We start from the raw sequence: 21,678 nt of genomic DNA, 5'->3' as shown, positions 1-21,678 counted from the left end.
GATGTCAAAGCATGCAGGCCGTCCCTGCAGTTGCTTAACCTGATTCATTTATGAACTTGTCACTTACCTCACTACCATTTATATGTGTCAGTCTGAATTTAGGGCTGGCTGAGCCTCGGAGGAAATAAAAGGTCAGATTTTCAAAAGCTTACGGTCGTGGTAATCTAGAAAGGCAGTAGCTGTGGATCTGGCACTCAGGCACTATGCTGGCAGAAACTAACTCAGTAGGACAAATGGGAAAAGTGTAGCATGAAAATAAGAAAAACATTTAATAATGTGTGAGTTAAGACTGTCTCTGCTTTAACTTAGGTTTTTTCCAGCTCTGCAAGGCTGTAAGTTCTTCCAGCCTATGTCTTGCACACATATACTAGAAATATAAAGGAAAGCAGAATAAAGAAACTTAGCCATACATAGAGAGAGACTTAACTTGGGCAATTTTGAATTTGACATCATATACTAGAGAGACACAGAATCAGTCTCTAACGTTACCTTTATAAGATTTATTAGATGGAGGAACTATCCAAGACAGTTTATGAAATAATTTTGACAGCCTTTTCTGGAGTGAATATTAAACAAGAATAATTCAGACAATATAAGACAAATCAGGATTTTTTTTCTTTTTAGCAACTCTCCAGCTGTAGCAAAACCTATATCCTTTATTTCTTCTTTGTGAAAAATGAACAGAGGACCTCTTAGGCTAGTTAGCAATAAGTATCTATTAAAAACCTGTTAAATTACAGAAAACATAATCAAATTTACCCATGTGCTTCCCTAGAAGAATTTTCACAAATAGAAAACCCCCAAATTTGCTATAGCAAATACCTGAGATGACAGGTTTGCTACAGATACTTCAGTGATTGATCTTACCTGTAAGAACCATATATGACTTTCTTACAGTCAACAAGAATAAATTTTTGTTCCATTTTTCCATGGAATTTTGCTCCTGTTTTAGAATAGTAATCTTGTCCTTTCACTGTCCGCACCCTCATATTCTGAAAAAGACAATCAAAATACTTTACTTGGTCTACTATAGTCCATGTTTAGCATCCAGGAGGCTAAAATTCAGAGGAACAGTAGAAGAAAAGTTACATTATTGCATATTAATAAATTCTGCAGTGAATGAAATGCTTGTCAAACTTGTCACCTAGGGACCCAAAATGGCCAGTTACTGTTGTCTTCAAGACTGATGAGATTCCCTAGGCCACAGAAAATGAAACTCCACTTTTCCACAGCCACCACTTCAGAAATGAGGTTCTGACACAAGATGTCTTCAACAAGGGAAAGAGGTTTATTACTGTAAAAAAAAAATTCATTCCATTATCTGATGCGCATGTTTGTAAGATTTCCAAGTATCTCAGCTAATCATAGAGAACACTAAAAGAGCCAGGATCGCTTTTATTTTAATTGAACAAGGCTCCTGTGTCTACAAATACATATACCATACTCTGAGATGATCCACTGAACGATACCACTTGGTGCCAGAATCCCTTGCAGTTCTACCACCAGTAAGATTTTTCTATCAGCTTTGCATCATGAGATCAATCACATTTTTAAATTCAGAGACGCTAACACCACGTGCATAGGTAGCACGAACTCAGTGCAGCAGTTAATTCTGAATTCTATTAAGCTTTGTGTTTTATTCATGCAAACTCAGTAAATGGCACTTGGGAAATTTTCCATGTTGGATCTCAAAAATGTGGTCAATTTTTATCCCAGACTACTGATGAAACAGATTCAGCTAAGTCAGCATCTTGTATTTTTTCTCTCCCCACTGTCCCTTGTTTTTTTATGCTCATAGAAATAAAAAAATTGAAAGAAGTTGTTACAACACCTTATGGACTGTACTAGTAACAATTTTCAGAAAGTTCTTATGGGGATATAGAAAAAAAAGCACATTTAACAGAAATTGTTACACAAAAGGTGCTTACTTATAGAAAAACTAAAATTTATACTCAAAGTAAACCAACCTACAAGCATCTACCTCATTTAACTGTGAGACACAAAATGCTTCACAAGACATAAAAGTAGCTTGGAATATAACTGTGAATAATCAAAATATTTACTGTGGTTTCTAGCCTTGGAATAGTTTTTCTACCAACCCTAGGTTTTCCAGTGGGAGTGAAATCCATAATTTAGCATTGGCAGTAAACAACAAGAATCTCTATGATTATTACATACTCTGTACATATGGAAATGGTGGAATGTAAGAGCTGTAAAGAGACAAGAATGTCTTGCTTCGCAGGGCTGGTACACGGCCAGGTTGCAGATCACAGCAGACTTGCTCTGTAAAGGTCAGCTATAGGTTGAAGGGCTGTCCATGAAGCAAACGGAAAAGACTGTGCACATGGAAAATCCAGCAGAATCAGGAGGATCAAATAAATAGGAAAGGATGCGATAGGATGCGATAGGATAGGATAGGATAGGATAGGATAGGATAGGGTAGGATAGGACAGGATAGGATAGGATAGGATAGGATAGGATAGGATAGGATAGGATAGGATACGACAGGACAGGATATGATAGGATAGGATAGGACTGCTTCAGATGGAAAGGATGTACAGTGATCATCTAGTCCAACTACCTGACAAATTCAGGACTGACCAAAAGTTAAAGCAAATTATTAAGAGTATTGTCCAAATACCGCTCAAGCACTGGCAGGCTTGGGGCATCGACCACTTCCCTAGGAAGCCTGTTCCATTGTTTAACAACTGCCTCAGTAAAGAAATGATTCCTGATGTCCAGTCGAAACCTCCTGTGGTGGGGCTTTCAACCACTCCCATGCACCGTGTCACTGGGTAACAGGGGGAAGAGACCAGCATCTCTTTCTTCACTTCCATCCTCAGGAAGCTGTAGAGATGTTTAAACTTACAAATTCATTTAAAATTCCAGTCTATAAAGTATGACTGAGTTTGCAATACAGTGACATAAGCATTCATTATCTATGGGAGCACGTCTACATTTACCTAAAACATACAAAGTTCTAATAGATAGAGCTTTAAGGATATAGCAGTAGTTTTAAGGATAAGATCTACTACAATCCAATGAACTTTTATCTTTCCAAACAGAAAATTCAAAAACTTAGGAGAAAATATCCATGAAATGAAAGCACATTTCCAAATAACACATGCTTTCTAAATCAGTGCATATTTAAATGTTGGTATCTTGAAACTTTTATCAAATGAGTTACACTTAGAAGTTGCAGAGTTGGCAAATTATGGTTTGACTCAAGCTATTCAAGTTCTTTAAATTTCATTCACTGTTAGGTGAGTTTTTACTTACCATTTTTGTCAAGCTGTGTTCAAACACAAATTCAACTTAGTTAAAATGTACGAAGGCAGCATTTAAGAATTACTTTTGTTTGTGAGCTATATGCCTAGCAAATGTGCTAAAAACATAAAACATAAAGTTTATCTCTTAATTAGATAAATAAAAGAACTATTATCTAGAAGTCCTGTAAAATTTTGAAAGGCAAAAATTTTAAAAGTGAAAACACAGGTGGATGCTTGGGTCTATTTTCAGAGCAGCTACAAAAGAATTAGTAACAACCCAATTTGCATTACTGAATGCCAGGTTAACATAAATTTGCACCTCTAACTGCTAATCACTTTTGCTAACCTAATGTTCAGTCTTTAAGTTTTCTGCATTCCAATTAGAAGTTTTCTTATTGATGAAAGTCAATTTTTGTGCTTTTCCAAAGTGATTTTGTTGAACTTTTAACAAGTCCACTGAAGAAAATAATTTTTTCACCAGCAGCTATTCAAGTTTTAACTAATTATATTAAAAGCTTTTATTTGAAAGATAAACACCATGGAAATAGTAATTCCTGAAGAAGAAGAAAAGAAAATACTAAAATTTACCCATTCTAAAGATAATCATAATAGTATCTCCTTATTTTAAAACAAATCTTGTGAATTAATAATGAAATTTGCATTTACTTTGATGACTGTTTTGCCCAGTTCTATATACCACGTTATTATATGTGTATCTCAGACTTATATTTAATTATATTTAATCATATTTATGTCATTTTAATTTGAAAAAGGTAACTTGAGAGCAGCTTACATATTTTCAAGTAACCGTAACAGTTGGCCTAAAGACATGCCAGTTGAACACATCAAATCTTACTGAGATAAGGTCTGACTGGCATTGGACAGGATATCACTTGGGAATCAATGCTGGAGGCACAACCAAGTCTAACGGCTTGCAAATTACCATACTATACACAAAAAAAAAAAGCTTTGCCTTAGGTACACATAAGTTGAAATATAACTTTAAATAGGCATATGTAAAAAAGGAAGAAGATGATTTACATTAAATTCCTGGGGGTGTTTAAAAAAATTGTAGTCACTAGAGTCACTCTGTTCTCCTTTTTTGTTTTCCCTCTCTTCAGTATTTTTCCTCCTGAAACTCTTCCATCCTATTCCCTGATCCTGAACTCTTTTCGTCCCTTGGTGGGTCATCCATTACCAGATGGGACCATGACAAGTACCAGAGATCATGCCCACCTTTCTCACACAACATTTCCTTTTCCTGTGCAGTTCATCCAGCATTCTTCATCAGCTTCAAAGCCTCAAATTAAGGTGCCAGGAATGCACACTTTTAATAATCACCCAAAATACAAACCATATTTGAGGATATATGGCAACAATGCATTCCACTTGGGGTTAGAAGCAGTAAACATAGACATACTGAATTACAAGCCCCATCTGGTATGAAATGCTGGGCTTCACCCTCCTGCTGGGTTTCATCCTCAGGCTATAGGACTCTCCTCCTAACAGCAGTGTGCCACTCATGTCTGCATCACTGCAGGTAAAGCAATCATTCATTTATGAATGGAGGGTTTTGAAGTCAAACAGATGATCTCTCTTGTCCAAGAGGAGTTTACAGGACACTCTGGAACATTTAAAACATCCAGTGGCTGCAGTTTAATGACAGCCATCAGTGCTATCCAGTTAAATGACACCCAATAATGAACAGGAAACAAGCTCTAACCTCTTTTTATGTACATTTTCTGTATATTTGCATTCCAGAGAGTGCCACATGACCATGATTTAAAATTCTGAAGTATTATTCACCACTACACATTTATTTTCATTAGTAAAATCTCTCCAATATGATAGGTAAGTACAGTGAGTATACCGGTCTCAAACTTTTCATTTCAGCACTTTTTATTCGTAGGCTTTTATCAGTGTTCCATTACTCGTCCCATACTTGCTGTCAAGAATATGCACAAACAAGAAAATGGATGTCCACCTAACAGTTAGCCTAACAGTTTTAAAGGAAAAATAGTCACATTTCTCATATTGTTCCTCATTATTAATATTATTTATTATCCTGGGCCTCTCTTCTCTAGTAAGATAAAATAGGTCATAGAATCATAGAATACCAGATTGGACCTCGAGGATCATCTGATCCAACCTTTCTTGGCAAAAGCACAGTCTGGTCAAGACGGCCCAGCACCTGTCCACTTGAGTCTTAAAAGTGTCCAGTGTTGAGGAATTCACCACTACCCTGGGGAAATTATTTCAATGGCTGATTGTTCACTGTGACAAAATTTCCTCTTGGAATCTCTCCAGAAGTAACTTGTTCTCAAGACCCTTTGTTCTTTCCATGGGACTCCTTGTAAAAAATGAGTTGCCATCCTCTTTGTAGCCTCCCTTTCCATACTAGAACACAATGACAAGGTCTCCCTTTCTGTTCTCAAAGCTGAAAAAACTCAATTCTCTCAGCCTTTCCTCATATGACAGCTTTCCAGTCCTCAGATCATCTTTGTGGTCCTTCTCTGGACCATCTCCAGCCTGTCCACATCTCTTTTAAGTAGTGGGGATGAAAACTGAACACACTATTCCAAGTGTGGCCTGACAAGTGCTGAGTAGAGTGACTTCCTTATCTCTGCCAGTGATGCCCTTGCTGATGCAGCCCAGCAGCCTGTTGGCTTTCCCTGCAGGAGCAGCACACTGCTTGCTCACAATGAGCTTGATATTGACAGAGCCTTAGATCCCTTTCCACAGAGATGCTCCCCAGCTGGCTACATCCCAGCCTGTGCTGCATTCCTGGATTATGCTTTCCCAGGTGCAAGACTTTACCCTTGTCCTTGTTGAACTTCACAAGTGTCTTGTTAGTGCACTCTTACAGCTAATCCAGGTCCTCCTGCAGGGTGGCTCTCCTCTCCAAAGTGTCCACTTATTCACTCCGTCTGCTATCACCAGCAAACTTTGTCAGGGTACACTTGATCCTCTCATCCAGATCACTTATGAGGATATTAAACAGCACTGGGCCCAGTATTGATCCCTGGATGACTTCAATTGTGACAGACTGTCAATTTAAAAAGTAGTCATTGACTATATATGTGCTGTAGAAATGCTAAGTAGTTTTCAAGTTTGTTTCTATTCTGACTTTGAATGTGATTCAACAACCACTCAAGACTTGACTGGAGTCTGATCCTTATCACAGAAGTTTGCTCACAGATACAACATCATGCTGTGCATGGCTATTCAATAACCAAATTTGCCTTAGATGTGGAAGTACTGGAAAACTTTAGATGATTTTGCTAACACTGGTAAGAAAAAAAAGGCTGCCAGCAGGTCTCAAGAGCAGCTCCTACTATGCATTTAAACATGCGTATCTGGGAGTAGACTTCACTGAAGGAAACTAAAATCAATTCATTAGTGGTTTAATATTCTCTTTCCTGCAATTCATTAAAAATACTGAGAGGATTATCAAGTAATAAACAGGTCCTGCCAAATTGCTTTCAATATCCTCCTGCAGCAAAATGATTCTTCATTATTAACAGAGGAGTAAAAAAGAAGTTTCTCCAGAGCATAGAACCTCTACCATGTCTCACCTCATATCAAATAAAATACAAAGATCTGTGTCAGATCTTTGTCAGGAGCTTGGTTGCCTTCTTGGGCATTAAATAACATTGCCTACAACATCAGTTTTTTATTTCTAATCCAAAATGCATTGAGCATTCTGGTGACTCTGGGGATTGTTGTCTTGCTGCTGCATTCTGCAGTGCAAATATGTTTCACAGTTTGCTGAGGCATCTGTCAGTAGCAGGAAAAAATGTCAAAAAATTTACCTATCAGTTTCTGAAAAATCACCTGAAGAAATAAAGTTTGAATCTGTAACAACTCTTCATCTTTCTATGCAAAGGAATTTTTGACCAAGCAAGTCAGATCAGTGACAAAACTAATCAAAAGAAGCTTAGGTAGAGCAAAAAAAAAAAAAAAGAAACATATTAATTACTGAGGACAAATGTACAGTCAGAAAACTAATGAAACTGGAAAAGAGAAAAGGGAAAGTATAGGAAAGGAATTATTTGAGTTCCACTGATGGATGTGATGTCAAGATGAATATTAAGTAAGACAACAACCCACATGAAAAGATGCTGCAGGAAAGACTAAAAATAATCCTAGTAACCCCCTGATTTCATAGTTTCCTATATAGAATTCACAAAATAACAACAGAATATATAGTCCATCCATTTTTTCAGTTATATGTTTCAATAAAGAGGGAAACGCCCTGATTTGGAGTCAGACTACAGATGAGAAAAACTGTCTGCACAGACATTTAATGAAGATTTATGAACAAAATCCTCTTTTTTTTTTCCATACAGAAGACTACTTAGCTGTAAATCTGAATTAAAAAATACAGTTTTGTTCATCATTGCATCTTGTTTTTTTTACTGATTCAAAGGGAGAGAAAAAGAGACAGAGGTGTTGAGTCTTAGAAGCTTTACAGAAAACTCATCCCGAGTGTATGGACTAAGAAGCATCATCCATACTCCAACAAGACTGAACCAAATCATGCCAGAAAATAACAAGACCAATGCTGCTGGTGCTACATCTTCAGGAAAAGAAATAGACTCATACAACTCTGTTCTCTTCTTGCCTTCACTGAACAGAAGGGCAAGACCAGAAGCCAAAAGTACAAAAAGTTGAAGATGTTTATTTTTTTTCTGAACCTTGAGTGATGGGGAAAAGGGAAAGGGAGAAAACATCTTCAAAATACTGGCTGTTCTTTCATAGTCACCTGCATTTCCCTTTCACCTCTAAAAAGGCAGCGGAGTTAATGCAGGAGTAGTAAACTGCTATTCTCAGAGCAACAGTCACTGGGAGTAGCCCTTGGATGAGAAGACCATCAATTTGAACAGCTTTATTACAAGCTAAACTGGAAACTCAGCACACCACAGGATTAGTGCTTACCTCTTTGGCATATATTTTATTTTCTGATAACACTCAAAAGTATTCTAAGCTAACCTTGCAGAGTGAAGATGTATTTTATTTCTCCTACCAAAACCCAGAAATGTATAAAACACAATGTCACTGAACAGGCCGCATCCAAACCTCTCCAATCCACACCAATCCATGCAAAATCCACTCTAATCTATGTATGTTAATTATTTCAACCACAGTATAAATACCTACAGGTCTGTAAAACTGCATTAAAAAGACAACCTTGAATCCCAAGAAGGTAAGCTTTTGAAACAGCTGTGGGTACACACTGCATGGAATTAATTTGAAAATGCATATGGCGTTTTTAAAATATCACTTGAAAGGCATGGTCCTAATTGTTTTTATTTTGGAAGGACAAAACTCATTCCATACAGAGACACAGGCCATTTTTGGCAACGTCTATGGTATAATTAACCTAACTAATCAGCAAATGGTGGTATCTCAGGTTCCAGAGTATGGAAGTATTGCCAAATACTGACTTCATGAAAGCAGTCACTACCAGTGTTTATAGAATCACACCACAGTTTTGGTGTCTTTTCCCAGAAGTTCCCGCAGATCTGTATGTTAGGACACCAGACAGTGATCCCACACACACTCATACACAAGAAACAAGCATGGAAAGTGGAGTGGGAATACTTTTAAGGACTTAAGTCAACACTCCAGAGTAAAAATGGGTATAAAACAGAGTTTCCTTCAAACAACTACCAAAAAGTCCTCTTTATCCTCACAAATACACCACATCTCTATCTGATTCTTGGACTGGGTTCTTAAAAGAGGTGCTGCTAAGAAGAGCTTTTATAATACTTTTGTCTGGCATGAACATAGCTTAACTAGTTACAGAGGCAAGGAATTTCAAATGGAGTTATGAGCTAAGGCAGCGCTCAGAACTTTGCAAAGAGACTTCGACAACATCCTTGGAACTTCTTTAGAACAGCAGACAGTAGAGTAAATCTATCAGTATTTATGAAGCATTTATGTCAGTTCAGTGCAGCTCGTGGTTTATATTCTAATCCCTGATAAACATTTGGGCAGTGCAGGAAATCTTGTGAAGACATAAATGGTAGTCATCTTGTTATCTCTCTTACAAGATAAAATTACATATTTAATGTCTAAAAGCAATAGGATGAAGTACAGACATGATAATATGGATTTTCAGGAAAACACTAATAAAATAGAATCTTGGGCCTCTTAAAAGTATTTTAATTCATAACCTTAAAGAAGATCATAAAATAAAGTACACACCTTATTAATTTATCTAAGTTTTATGACTTTATTTACAGGCAACTATAAGAGAAAGGGAAAAAAAAGCTTAGTTTTGCAAACATGCTGTATTCCTATACATACAATAATGGAAAATTATTTTATACATAAAATATGAAAATTGTCATTCTATCAAATACTCTTGTTCTGACACTTGAAAAAGGTGCTTTTAAAAAAATGTATCCGTAGAGAAAGTTCTGCTGAGAGCTTACCTATTTACACCTGATTGTTAATTTCAAAAATCAGTATTCAATAATCACTTTTTCAGTGGGCTGTGGAGGAGTAAGCAGTGAATGTTCATGCAAAGGAAGACAGGATGCCTTACCCTGAGCCTCTGAACTTGACAGCCTTGTTTCTCTGTCATCTTCAGAAAGTGACTGAAGTTCGACTCATCAAGCAGGATATACACTGCGATCCCTCTAGCAGATGCCTCCACGATTTCTCTAAAAATATCCACGTCTGTAAACATGTCCATAACAATGGCAATGACCTGAATCAAACAGAAAAGACACAAATCATTGTATTGTATAAACTCATACACAGAACTCTTCACTGAAGCCTGCACCGAGCCCCTAACACATTAATATTTTTTACACATTAAAAGGTTCTATTTCCTATGTTGTTCCACTTAAACTGGAAGGCTTTTCAAGACCACCAGATGACCCATTATATGGGTGTGTGTAGTGATTAGTTTTATGAGGAAAAGGAAGTCCAGTAAAGAGAGAGGGAGGAAAAACAAGCAATATAAATGCAGTGGAAAAACCCATCAAAATAGAACTGAAGTACGCATAAAAAAAATTCAGATGAAAGTTTTTGTACAAGGGGCTTCTTAATCTCTCATCATTTTCTCTAAAGCTAATGGCTCAAGAGCTTGAAGTAGCCAAGAGGCAGACACTGAAGAGCTGGAGGCACTCTTACTGGGACAACACTTCCTCAGCTCGTGAGAGCTTGGCTCAAGAAGATCAGAGTGCTGAATACCAGCTACCAACACCCTTCAATCCACAGGGATAAAGTAAGTATGTCTGATTTGGAAAAGCAATGTCCCTCTAGTGGTATTTTGGAGAGATCTATATATATGGAAATGTTGTACTGTTGACATATCATTAGTAATTTGGGAAGAACTACTGCTGAAATGTGAAAGGAAGTAAGTAGAAGAACCAGTGTCTGTGTAACTTCTAATGATAGTATTTTTATCCACTAGAGGTCTCATGAAAAGTTCCAGTGAGATGTCTCAGGTTCAAATTCAAACCAAATAAAACCTTTCACAGGTATCAAAGCAGGTTTTACCATTTTCACTAGTCTTTAAACTACCTGTCCATCAACTTTATAGGTGTAATTGTTAAGTTGCAAGCACTCATCTTATTCTGGAACTGAAATATTTACCTCACTCACAAAATTTGGTAAATGCTGTTGTACACACCCAAGTAAAAGTTATGTCTCCTGTCAGTTGCATGAATTACCTTTTTTGAATCCCACCTGCTTAGAACTAAAAGCTTAATTTATGCCAAACACGTATTTAAATCACTAGAAATATAAATGAGATGACTTACATAAAATAAAATAACAATGAAAACAATTAGAAAAGGTAAAAAGACAGTTCCTGAAAAAGAAAAAAGGAACAAACTTGGCCTCTTCATTACATGTCACCTGGCAATAAACAGTCTTTACAAACCCACCAGCCAGAGAGGAACTAAATAGCATCAAAGAATTCAATTCTTTCAAAAATCTTAGGTAATATGCCAATGCACTACCTCATTTTCTTTATTCATTTTTTGAAAGTAAAACCTAAATGTGTTTTTCTTCAGTACAGAATATATTTCTTTATCTAAAGATTGAAAACACAAATGTTTATCTTGACTCCATGGAACTCATCACTTTCAGACTGTACCTTCTGCTTGGTCTTGACATACACAATGTTAACTGAACATGGCAGCCCTATTTATCCACCTGTCTTGTTTCACTTGCTCCTGAGAAGAAAACTGCCAAGACAGATCAAGTACAGTAGGTAAAAAGACCAAAAAATAATCTGTTCTCAAATAGTCTGTTTCATTACCTGTGTCCCCACCCCTCTGAACTCCCTAATTTATTCCTAGACTTTCCTTTTCTTCAGATCTTCAAGAAATGGGTGCTCATTACGTTCTAGAATCAATTTAAATATAAGAGAAAAATCCTGAATGGATTCATTAGTGTACACTGATACGAATACATGAAATATTCAAAACCCACAGTACAGCCTTCAAAACTCATTCTAACACTTTCCTATGGCAGATATCTAAGATACTCACACATTTGCAGCATTTTGTGGTTGCAAAGACTGTTAAACTGGAAAGATGCAGAAAAAACCCCACAAGAACATGTAATAAAAACTAAAACCCAACACTGACTAGAATGGCCATATCTATCTTTATGAAGAGGAAGGTAGAGAAATAAACAAATAAGCAAGCAGGCCAGTAAGCTGGTGATTTTAGAACTATGCATGTGAACTACTGTGAAGATATTTCACTTGGGGATGAACAGGGGACCCTCTTTGTCCTCACTAGCAGAATTGTTCTTAAACCATTTAGCTTATTAAATCTGGAGTAATTCTGCAAAGCATCAAGTAGTCTTTCAAGAAAATGTAGGTTTCACTTCCAGAGTTGGAATAGGGATTATATTTTGAAACCTGAAACTTGTGCTGTCTGAAAAGTCCTTACCAGAATTTGAGTACATACATGCAAAGCCATAGTCATGATTTGACAACCAACTAGGTATCCCTTTTTGTGTTCCCTACAGACCAGAGGCGACTCTTGTTGAACATCCTCATTAGGCTGCCCATTTACTCTTAGCGACACTCAACTGATCTATTAAACACAAACATAATTAGGCTCGTTTGCTGGATAAGAGTGCCAAATTTGAACAATGAATATGATATACATGATACATACAATATGTAACAAGTCATTAAAAGTGGTAAGGTAATTTTTGCATACCGATTGCCATAAAGCAAAATAGATGTCTGACCATAAATTAAAGATTTTGATTCAGAAAGAGTGGATTCCATAAACATCATGGAATATTCTGGCCTTTAACTTCCTTTTTTTTTCTCCTTTTAATTGGCATGTGTGTACATTTCCCCAGTTTGCCTCCTTTGCAGCAGAAGGGAGTATTGCACATGGGAAAAGACAAAGCAAATATGGTATTCAGGGTCCCAAGTTTTGATTAATTAAGAAGACCAAGATTTCGAAATTACTTAAGTGAGGTATTCCATAATGTGTACCAACCTTTAATTAAAGCTGCAACAACAGCTGCAGGATTAGTTACTTGCTGCATCACTGCGGAAGGAAAGACTTCATGACCGTGTTTTTACATTTGTTTTTGCAATTGCAGAGCTAATTTCCGCCCTGGTACTTACAAGACGAATTCAACAGTCAATTCCAGCAAGGAAGAAAAACTGATACAATTCAAACTGCAGAAAGAGATCAGAAAATTGCCTATCCCATAAATTCTGTTTCTTTTGGGCATAACAATACTATCCTGAGCCAAGAAAACCTCCTCAAGGCAGAAAGCTCTAGTGTCATACAGAAGGCTTCCTTAAAAACTGACATTTTCTTTCCATAACGTATTTGTTTTCCACAATGCAAAGGTCTTTTTAAAAGCAACCACACATGCTTTTGAAGCAAATACAATGGCCTTCCAACCATTCCGGGAAAACTGGATGGGTACAGCAGTTTTTTGATGACAGCACCAGAATTTTGGGAGAACTTTCCAAACCTTGGCAAACTGATTATCACCCTGATCAAAAATGACCCTCATTTGAGAATAAATAATTAAGCATGTTACACTTTCCGGGAGGAGAAAATAGTTGGTAGAGCAGACACTTGCTGTGCATAACATCATGTAACACTGAAATTATGCAAGAGGGAACTACCACCACCTGGATGGGTATTATATAGAAGAGCACATTTCAATGATCAACTGAAAGTGAAGACAGCGCAGAAAACAGTTTTTATGCTAGTTTTCTTCTCCCAAAATTAAACTTAAATAATCTTTGATTGTCACTACTAGTATTTTTATCTTATCTACCCATTCTTTTTTTTTTAAGTGATGAATATTTTTAAGCTTAAAATTTGGTTTCAATGACATCCTTACAGAAGAAGAAAATCTGCTGGAGTCAATATGCACAAAATTACTCCTAATAAATCTCACAGTATGCTCACCTGAACTGAAGGCAGCAGTAGAGCCATATGCAATCATTCTCCTTACTGTCTTGACACTAAGACTATGCTTTGCAACAGAAAAGTAAACTACGCACACTACCTCGGCATTTAAAAAACATGTAAGTACAGACAGGAAAGTATAATTTTGTTGAATAGCACTACTTTTATGCAAATATTCTAAACTATATTTGTCAGTAAGCTGATTTATTTATTTTGCACATTAGTGAGGAAAGTACAATTTAAAAACTCATCTCTAAACTATCACCACTTTAATACGGAGTTCTTTTCATTCTTTCAAAGTTCTTAATCTTCAAGTTCGGTAAATGACTGACTCCTACACAAAGTACCAGTGACAAGGTTCATATATACACATACACAGACACATACACATTTGTTTTGAAGGTTAAAAAAAACAGCCATAGCTGAAATATCCTGCATACTCTTGCTAAACAGGAGATTAAGTACACAGTCACATGGCAACACAGTGGATATTACGAGACTGTAAATGGAGGCCAATGTCCAGTTCTGTCGCATCTATTATGTCACAGGGTAAGTTACTGCTGGTTTGGGCCCATTCATGTGCATTGTATTTGCTTTGATGGTTCTCACTTTCAGAAACTAACTCTATTCAGAGGCTTATCTAGAAAGAAGTTGCCAATCCAAACACTTACACTTATCACTAAACATCTCCTGAGCATGTCCAGGGGAGGGCCACCAAGAGGGCACTTGCCCTGTGCAGAGTACATGAAGGAGCTGGGTTGTTCAGTCTGGAAAAAAGATGGCTTCAGGGAATCTTACAGCAGCTCCTGGCACTTTACAGGGAAGTTCTCGAGGAGACAGTCATGTTCTCTGCAATGGTGGCAGGACAAAAGACAATTGGTTGCAGACCAAGGCTGCAACTCAATGATTCAGAGATCTTCACTCCCATCATTGTCAAAATGAAAGCAAATTTTGCCATGTTTGGTAGTAATTATAAACTTTGCTGTGAGGCTTAAAGAAAACAAAGACTATAAAAAGAGAACACTGAGAAATAAAGGAGTTTTTCTGCTTTACTTCTCCCATTTTTGATACAAAAAAAAATAAGCGGACTTTAATCTTCATATGAGTTTTAGGACATCAAAATCAACCTTTTAATGGGTTTGTCCTGAAATTCGAGCATAAATGTAACGAAAGGTCTTTACTAGTGCTCAGTAAGTCTATTTTGTGAACCCCTGACAGTTTCACTATCTCAGCATTATCACTTCTTTCACAAATACAAATTATGATTCTCTAGGTTATATATAGCAGTGTGTGTCATTTAACAACTCCTTTGCTATAAACAGTAAAAATACAGCAGTCCTCTACTAAAACTGCTTCCTTAGGGCAGGCTTTACTAGAGACACCTACCAATATCAATAACTTAGTAAGGAACGATGTTGAAGACCTATCCTACACTGCAAGAGTATTGATTTCTTGTAACCTACATGCGGCTTACTTTGGGCATTATATGACAAAAATCCATACTGCTGTGCAGTGCTTTTGAATGTCACCACCCTTTCTCACCCCAAGAACAAAAGACCGCATCTCTGACAGAATTATTAACTCTATTTTCATTGACCTTTTCTCTGGTACTCCAGTCCTCTTTTTGCAGATCTCTGTTTTGGGGAGGATCTCCTTGTGGCACAGGCTCAGTGCTATCTGAGTCTGGCCTTTCTCAGACAGCAGGCAATTGCAACAGTGCAGAAGGAGGATGCAGTGCTGTGTACCATGCTGTTAGGAACTGGAGGCAGGCAGCAAACTGACTGGATGAGTTTCCGGCATCGTAAGAGACAAATTTTGTGATCAATGCAGACAACCCTCCCTCTAGTAAGCTATATAATGTGTCCCACAAATTACTGTGGCTTTCTTCAATTAAAATATGTTGGTTTTTATGGTTGAGGGTTTAGATCCAGCTTATGTTTGCTGCAATTCATATTAACAGCTCTGTAAGAAATCATCTGTTATCCTTACTTTCTGGCACTGTTGCTCTCACCAGAGTGCTTCTAAGATGAAAGTTCATTAATTTGGTATCAATTTTCAAAATTGAAGACAGCCCTGAAATGCTTTGCACAACACATCCTTTCATCGCAATGTGTACTTTGAAACCACTGTGAGTTGCACCTGAATATGCTGGGTCACCTTTGTGCTGGATGAATTGCAGAAACAGATGATAAGTCTTGCAATAAAGTGCCAAAGAGCAATATAATGAGAGGAGCCCTGCTCTGTAAACACAGCTTAATACAATAATATAAATAGTAATCAACCATCTGGGTATTATCCATTTTCGAACAATTTCTATGGCAATATAATGAACAAATACTGAGATGATTTATACCTATGCAACATTCATGAAATTAATGTCACTACTTGTTGCATTGTCACTACTTGTATTATCATCATAACTGACCCCCTGAGATCTTATTTAATATATTTAATTTGGCTCTACAGACACAGAGCAATAGCCAATAACTATGCAGTGTACTTGGAAATGTTCTTCCATTATTGCATTCTTTAAAAGCAATTTAATTAACTACAGAGTGAAGTCTGTCACTTCATTATTACTGGCAGCTACACCACCTCAGAATCAGCTCTCCTAACCCTCACTACCCTCTTTTCCTCCTCTTGCTCCAAAATATTTCTACCATTTATTCTGAGGATAGAAAAACAGAGGCTCTCAGAACCAACTACACCTTCTGTTCTGATCACCAAGCCTCATTTTGTCATGTCACGTACCACCTATAAAACCTAAGAATTTTAAAGTAAAAACTAAGTTTATATGGAATAAAAATTAACTTCCAACATGTACATTAGCAGTCTTCAATAACCTCAACAGCTTCTCTCTGCAACAGGACATCAGACAAGTTCAACACCAACAAAAAATATATATAAGTTCACTGCCCAGAAAACATATACTAAACTTCTAGCTATCTCCTGCAATACAACAAGAAAAACCAGTGCAAACTATTAGAAAATTATGAAGGCAGGTAACCACATAAGGCAAATTGTTTTATCTGTGTTTACCTCTGCAGTCCACATGGTAAAGCCTTATCTGTTCTGTCCAAGAAACACACACTGAAGATGTGCAGGAGGGGAACTTTCTAGCTATCAGTAACAGGGGAAAATGTTCTGATTCTGTCAGCAAAGAATAATACGACAGTCATAACAGGACCTCTGAAGAAAGATGCAGTTTTACTTTGAAAAACCCTGGGAAGATCAATTTTTTACAATGAACAACCTTCTTGAAACTATATGAGAATTCTGCCTTTTGCTCCATTTGGCAACTTTTGTATAGCTCATGACTACAAAAATAGATCAGAAAACCAGCACTAGCTCCGCAACAGGTGAAACTAAAACCAACACAAAAGTAAAGCTCTCTGAAATGTAAATACGACTGTTTTCTCTGAGAAGTGAATGTACAGTAGCCTTCTGCATTACTTTTCAGAAAGCTATTGCAGACCAAGCTAGCAAGCCATACACACACCATCTTGACGTGACGCCTTCTGTGTTACCTCTTCAAATTCACACAACTGGGATTTTTATCTTGCAAAACTTATGGGATTGAGATACATTAATTCTATAAATATGATCTTTATCTATGGATTTGGTAGTTGTTATTCTGGCTGAAGGATTAGTAAGAACTCATCTTGAGCTGACCAAATGACAGGAGACACCACCTCACTCCAGCCAGCAGCAAAGGCAATAATTCCTCTGAAGCTTCACTTCCACACACGCAGAATTGAGTGTCAGCAAGTCATGGCAACCAGAAGATGGAAGGGGATATTCCAGGAATTCTTCATGGGGACTTTCCAGAAAGCATTTACAAACCTAATCCTTGGAATGAAGGATTTGCAAAGAAACAGCTGCTGCTCAGTGCTGGCACACCATAGACAAGAAAACATTTACCTAAATTTGCAAAGAACTGTCATGTATGGTTAAAACAACAAGCGTTTACAATGCTCAGTTTTAACACTTTCCTTCCTGCTTGTAATGCTCCCATCAATAACTAAAATGCTTTTGGTATTCAGCAAGCAAGCTGTGTTCTGTCACTGAGAACAGAAGCAGGCAGAGGCCCTACAGAGAAGCACATAAGGCAGCACAGAGAATCCTTGGCACGACGGAGGGAATGCATTAGGGACCTTACTCTGCCCTTTCTTCTCTTGCCATTGATATTGCTGCTGTATTCCCAGTGCCAGGTGGGCTGCAGCTGGTTGGGTAGCAAGATTCTAATATTTGTATTTAGCTCTTCAGAATGTTCATATTCAGTTGTTATGTTCAGAAGCTGCCAAGCTTTTCCTGAAGAAAGCAAACAGAAAGGAAATGGCAGGATTTCTGATGGCCTATGACTCTGCTATACCACAATGGAAAGTCATGACAAAAATAAAAGGTACTTCTCTAGCCTCCGGCTTTCTCTATGATGAATTTCAAAGACTTGCTGCTTGGGAAATATTTTTTTGATTTAAAAGAGAATTAACAGCTTTAATATGTGGGTTGTCATGGGATCCTTTAATATTTAGGGAATGATTGGGCCACTTGAATTAGTATTATAATGTTATACTTTTTATTTTAAATTTGTTTTTAAGTAGAAGCACATGTTTATTCATGTGTGCAATATTTAGTGACTGCACAAAAACAAACAATGCACAACAGTGTGATAAGCCTTAATTATTTTATTTAAAAGTGCCAGTAGTATGAGTTGACCACTGCAAGGTTAAAAACTCTTTCAATACCTGAAATTATTAACTCACACCTGAGAACAAGGGAAAGGGACACCTCAAACGCAGGGGGGTGAGGGGAAGGCAAAGGAACAAAAACATTTTTTAAAATGTACTAAAATTGTCATTTCAAATTGCTCCTGTTTAAAAATGCTCCTCATGCCATGGTAGATTGGACACTAATACTTCTAAGGACTCTTTCTGTGATTTCTTTCAAGAAATATTAAATCAATTGACTGCTTATCAAAGAGTCAAAGTAAATGTATGAGATTTCAGCTAACCTAGGTAAAAATTCTAGAGAATATTTTGGGGGTTTGCCACCTTTAACAGTACATTTTGGTGGGGTTTCTTAGATGGGGAATGGACTGATGTTCTGAGTCAGTCTGCCTTCCCACTGCTTCACTTGGTTTCCTCAGGAATCCCGTATAAACACATTTTCAACACTAAACCCCCTCTTCCTGAGAGCTTATATATGGAAAAACACTTGACAGTGTATGAAACCCCACAATATTAATGAACACTTACAGGCTGTAAATTTTAACTTACATGACAAAAGCATTTCTTAAAGTACAGAACTTTGTTGGCATTTGTTAATTAGATACTTGGAAACAATGAAAGATTCTCTTTGTCAAAGGCAGGTTTATAGGAAGAAGAGATGGTTCAGACTGACTTTTCTAGACCAGGAACGATAATTTTGCTTTTAGGTTTGCTTATGCAGGAGCTGTGTACTGTTTTGAGATCTTAATAGCAAACTCCAGAGTAAACTTAATAGTAAATAGTTTCTGAAACTAAATGAAATAGGAAGAGCTGAATATCTAATATTCATATTTTATAAATAAGCTACATATTTAAAATATCCTGCATGAGTTTCAATGCTTCTGCTAGTATATATGTATGTTTTAGACAAAAAAAAATTCCAGTAAAACATAACTATGTAGTTCAATTCTATAATACTGCCTGAAATTCCTTGCTCTTACTTACAAGAATAAGTAGGTACAACAGTTACAATTTGCACAAAAGAAGAGAATCAAAAAAGAAAGGCAGGTACATAACACAGGGATGGAAACAGTGCTGACTGACTCCATAGTAGATGCCGGAAAAGAATGGAGTTAGATGAAAGTAAGTGTCTCAAAAGCAGGAAACACTTATTTTTGCATTTCTATGCATGTGAAAATTTTGGTGGATCTAAGTCCGCAGACAAACCCAATATGTTTCAGAGTGGCTTATGATTTGGAAAGATGGACTTTGGAATGCCTATATGCAGTATGTTAAGCACAGTCCGCACGGATGGCCTATCAACATTTTTAGCATGTGGAAAAATAAAAGCATACAGTTCTGGAAGACTTGTAAGCCATGCACTGTTAAGCCCATGAGTCTTATACCACGGTAACCTTGCATCAAGTAAACACAAACTAATATGAAGGCTAATACTTTCTAACATGAAAGACATTGCATCCAAGAGAAAACAAATGTATTTTCGTAGGCAGTGCCCAATTAAAAAAAAAAGTTAAATCAGCAAATTTCAAATCAGTGAAAGCTTACAGACCAGTGAGCATGACCTGATGATATAACTGACTTAATCACCTTAATACTGAGAAACAAGTCCTAATTAGTTCATTAATTGTTGCAGGTTAGTCCTCTATAGACAGTTGAAACTTCTACCAAAATGTAGACTGCATAATCCGAAGGAACACTGCTAGAGAAAGTGTTTCGGAGACAAATGTAGAAGAAAAAGAGAAATAAAATATTGGGAGTCCTTGCAGAAGACATTGTTATATATCCATAGAACACCAACTAAGAACTGAACCAATTCTGGTTAAAAACCTCCTCTAGTTCATGGTCTAGAGAAGGTAATATCGAAGTGAAGAAAGGAAGTTTCAACAGAGGCTCCAGTTATTCTTTGGAAAGTAGCAATAATTTCTTTAGGTTAAGAAGGTTAAGAGGAACATTACAGTCTACTTCAATAGACTATACTTGTTGCAGCTACAATTAGCAGACCTGGATAGTTTAAATCACATATTTAGGGAAGGGTAAATTGGAAAACACCTTTTCAAATATTGCTTATTTCATCCTTTTTCAAAATACAGCTTTCGTATTCAGCTTCAAACGTGACTGAGAGTCAGTAATAGACACATGAGGTACACACTTAAGGACTGGTCATTGGCTAGATGTTTAAAGCAGTTGTCCAGTGAAAACATTTTGATTGCATGTTTCTAGCACCTTTTAAGGCTCAATGTTATTAAAGATTTTTATACTGCTGTCACAGAAGTGGAAGCAAACCCACTATAATTTACAGACTATTATGGCCTACTTCTGTTACCACCTTCCCTTCCTTCTGTGACTGCCTTTGCCTCACTTCCCTCTTCCCCCTCCTTCTCCTCTACCACTTCATTCCCTTAATTCTTGCTTTCTCCCTTCCTGTCCCTTCTTCCCTCTTTCAAGGGAGGAACTCCAAACTCATTTAAATTTGAGACTGCAAAAAAACCCTGATATTGGATACCGAATGTGGGCTTAAAATGGGTTCCTGCACATTTTATACAAGCTTAAAAATACCTCCCTTTTTATTACACATTTTATGACTATACCCTTATGATATTCACAATAAAGCTTTTGCTTCCTGCTACAACTACTATTTGCTTAAATGCCACTAATTTCAATTTTTATAGATGTACCTAAATATGTTTAAGGAGGTCAACTCAAGCAGTAATATGGTTAGGGTAAACCAGAAAAATACAGAATGCAGGCTGTTTAAAATTACTGGTCACAGGTCAGTGATGGGTCACTACAGAGGAAGGCCAGTGATCCTCTGGTATAAATACAAGAGGATGAATAATAAAAAGTTTCTGCAGGGTTTAGTTCTGCCAGATTCTCTGTTCACATTTAAAATTTTTCCAGTTTAGCTACATGACATAGTAAAATGCATTTATAAGTAAAAATAGCATGCCTGGACAACACCCGTAGTAACATTTATGTTGCAAAAAAAAGCAACAGCAATGATGTCAGATCAGTATTCTGAAACATATACTAGAGGCATAATGTATGCCTACATAAGTCCATATGGCACATAGTTACATCTGAATGCCAGTAAGCAACCCAATCAGATGATTTAAACTATTTACTTTTTAAACATGCTGCCAATTGAGCAGGAACCTTCCCTGATACTCATGAGAAGCAGATTACACCACCTGCTCACAGAGCAGCCACAGCGACTTGTGCAACATACTGCTAATGACTGTGTGCTGGCAGACTGCATTT

General features: G+C 37.0%; 1 protein-coding gene across 3 annotated transcripts in view; it reads right to left on the bottom strand.

Moving 5' to 3' along the window:
* Window positions 1–21,678, bottom strand: part of FAM83B (family with sequence similarity 83 member B) — a 56,045-nt gene that overhangs the window by 10,593 nt on the left and 23,774 nt on the right. For all 3 annotated transcript variants that reach the window (XM_042016923.1, XM_042016922.1, XM_042016924.1), the window contains exons 3-4: window positions 9,823–9,987; window positions 868–992 (exon numbers count right to left, since the gene is read on the bottom strand). In XM_042016923.1, coding sequence (XP_041872857.1) covers window positions 868–992; window positions 9,823–9,987 — 290 coding nt within the window. The remainder of the gene's footprint in view (window positions 1–867; window positions 993–9,822; window positions 9,988–21,678) is intronic.

This window comes from Corvus kubaryi, unplaced genomic scaffold (genome assembly GCF_017639235.1).
Source record: "Corvus kubaryi isolate FWS band 111438036 unplaced genomic scaffold, C.kubaryi_AGA036_p1.0 split3-73, whole genome shotgun sequence".
Classification (NCBI taxonomy): Eukaryota; Metazoa; Chordata; class Aves; order Passeriformes; family Corvidae; genus Corvus; species Corvus kubaryi.
The sequence above is the reverse complement of the archived record's forward strand: the minus strand, read 5'-3'. Positions and strand labels throughout refer to the sequence as shown.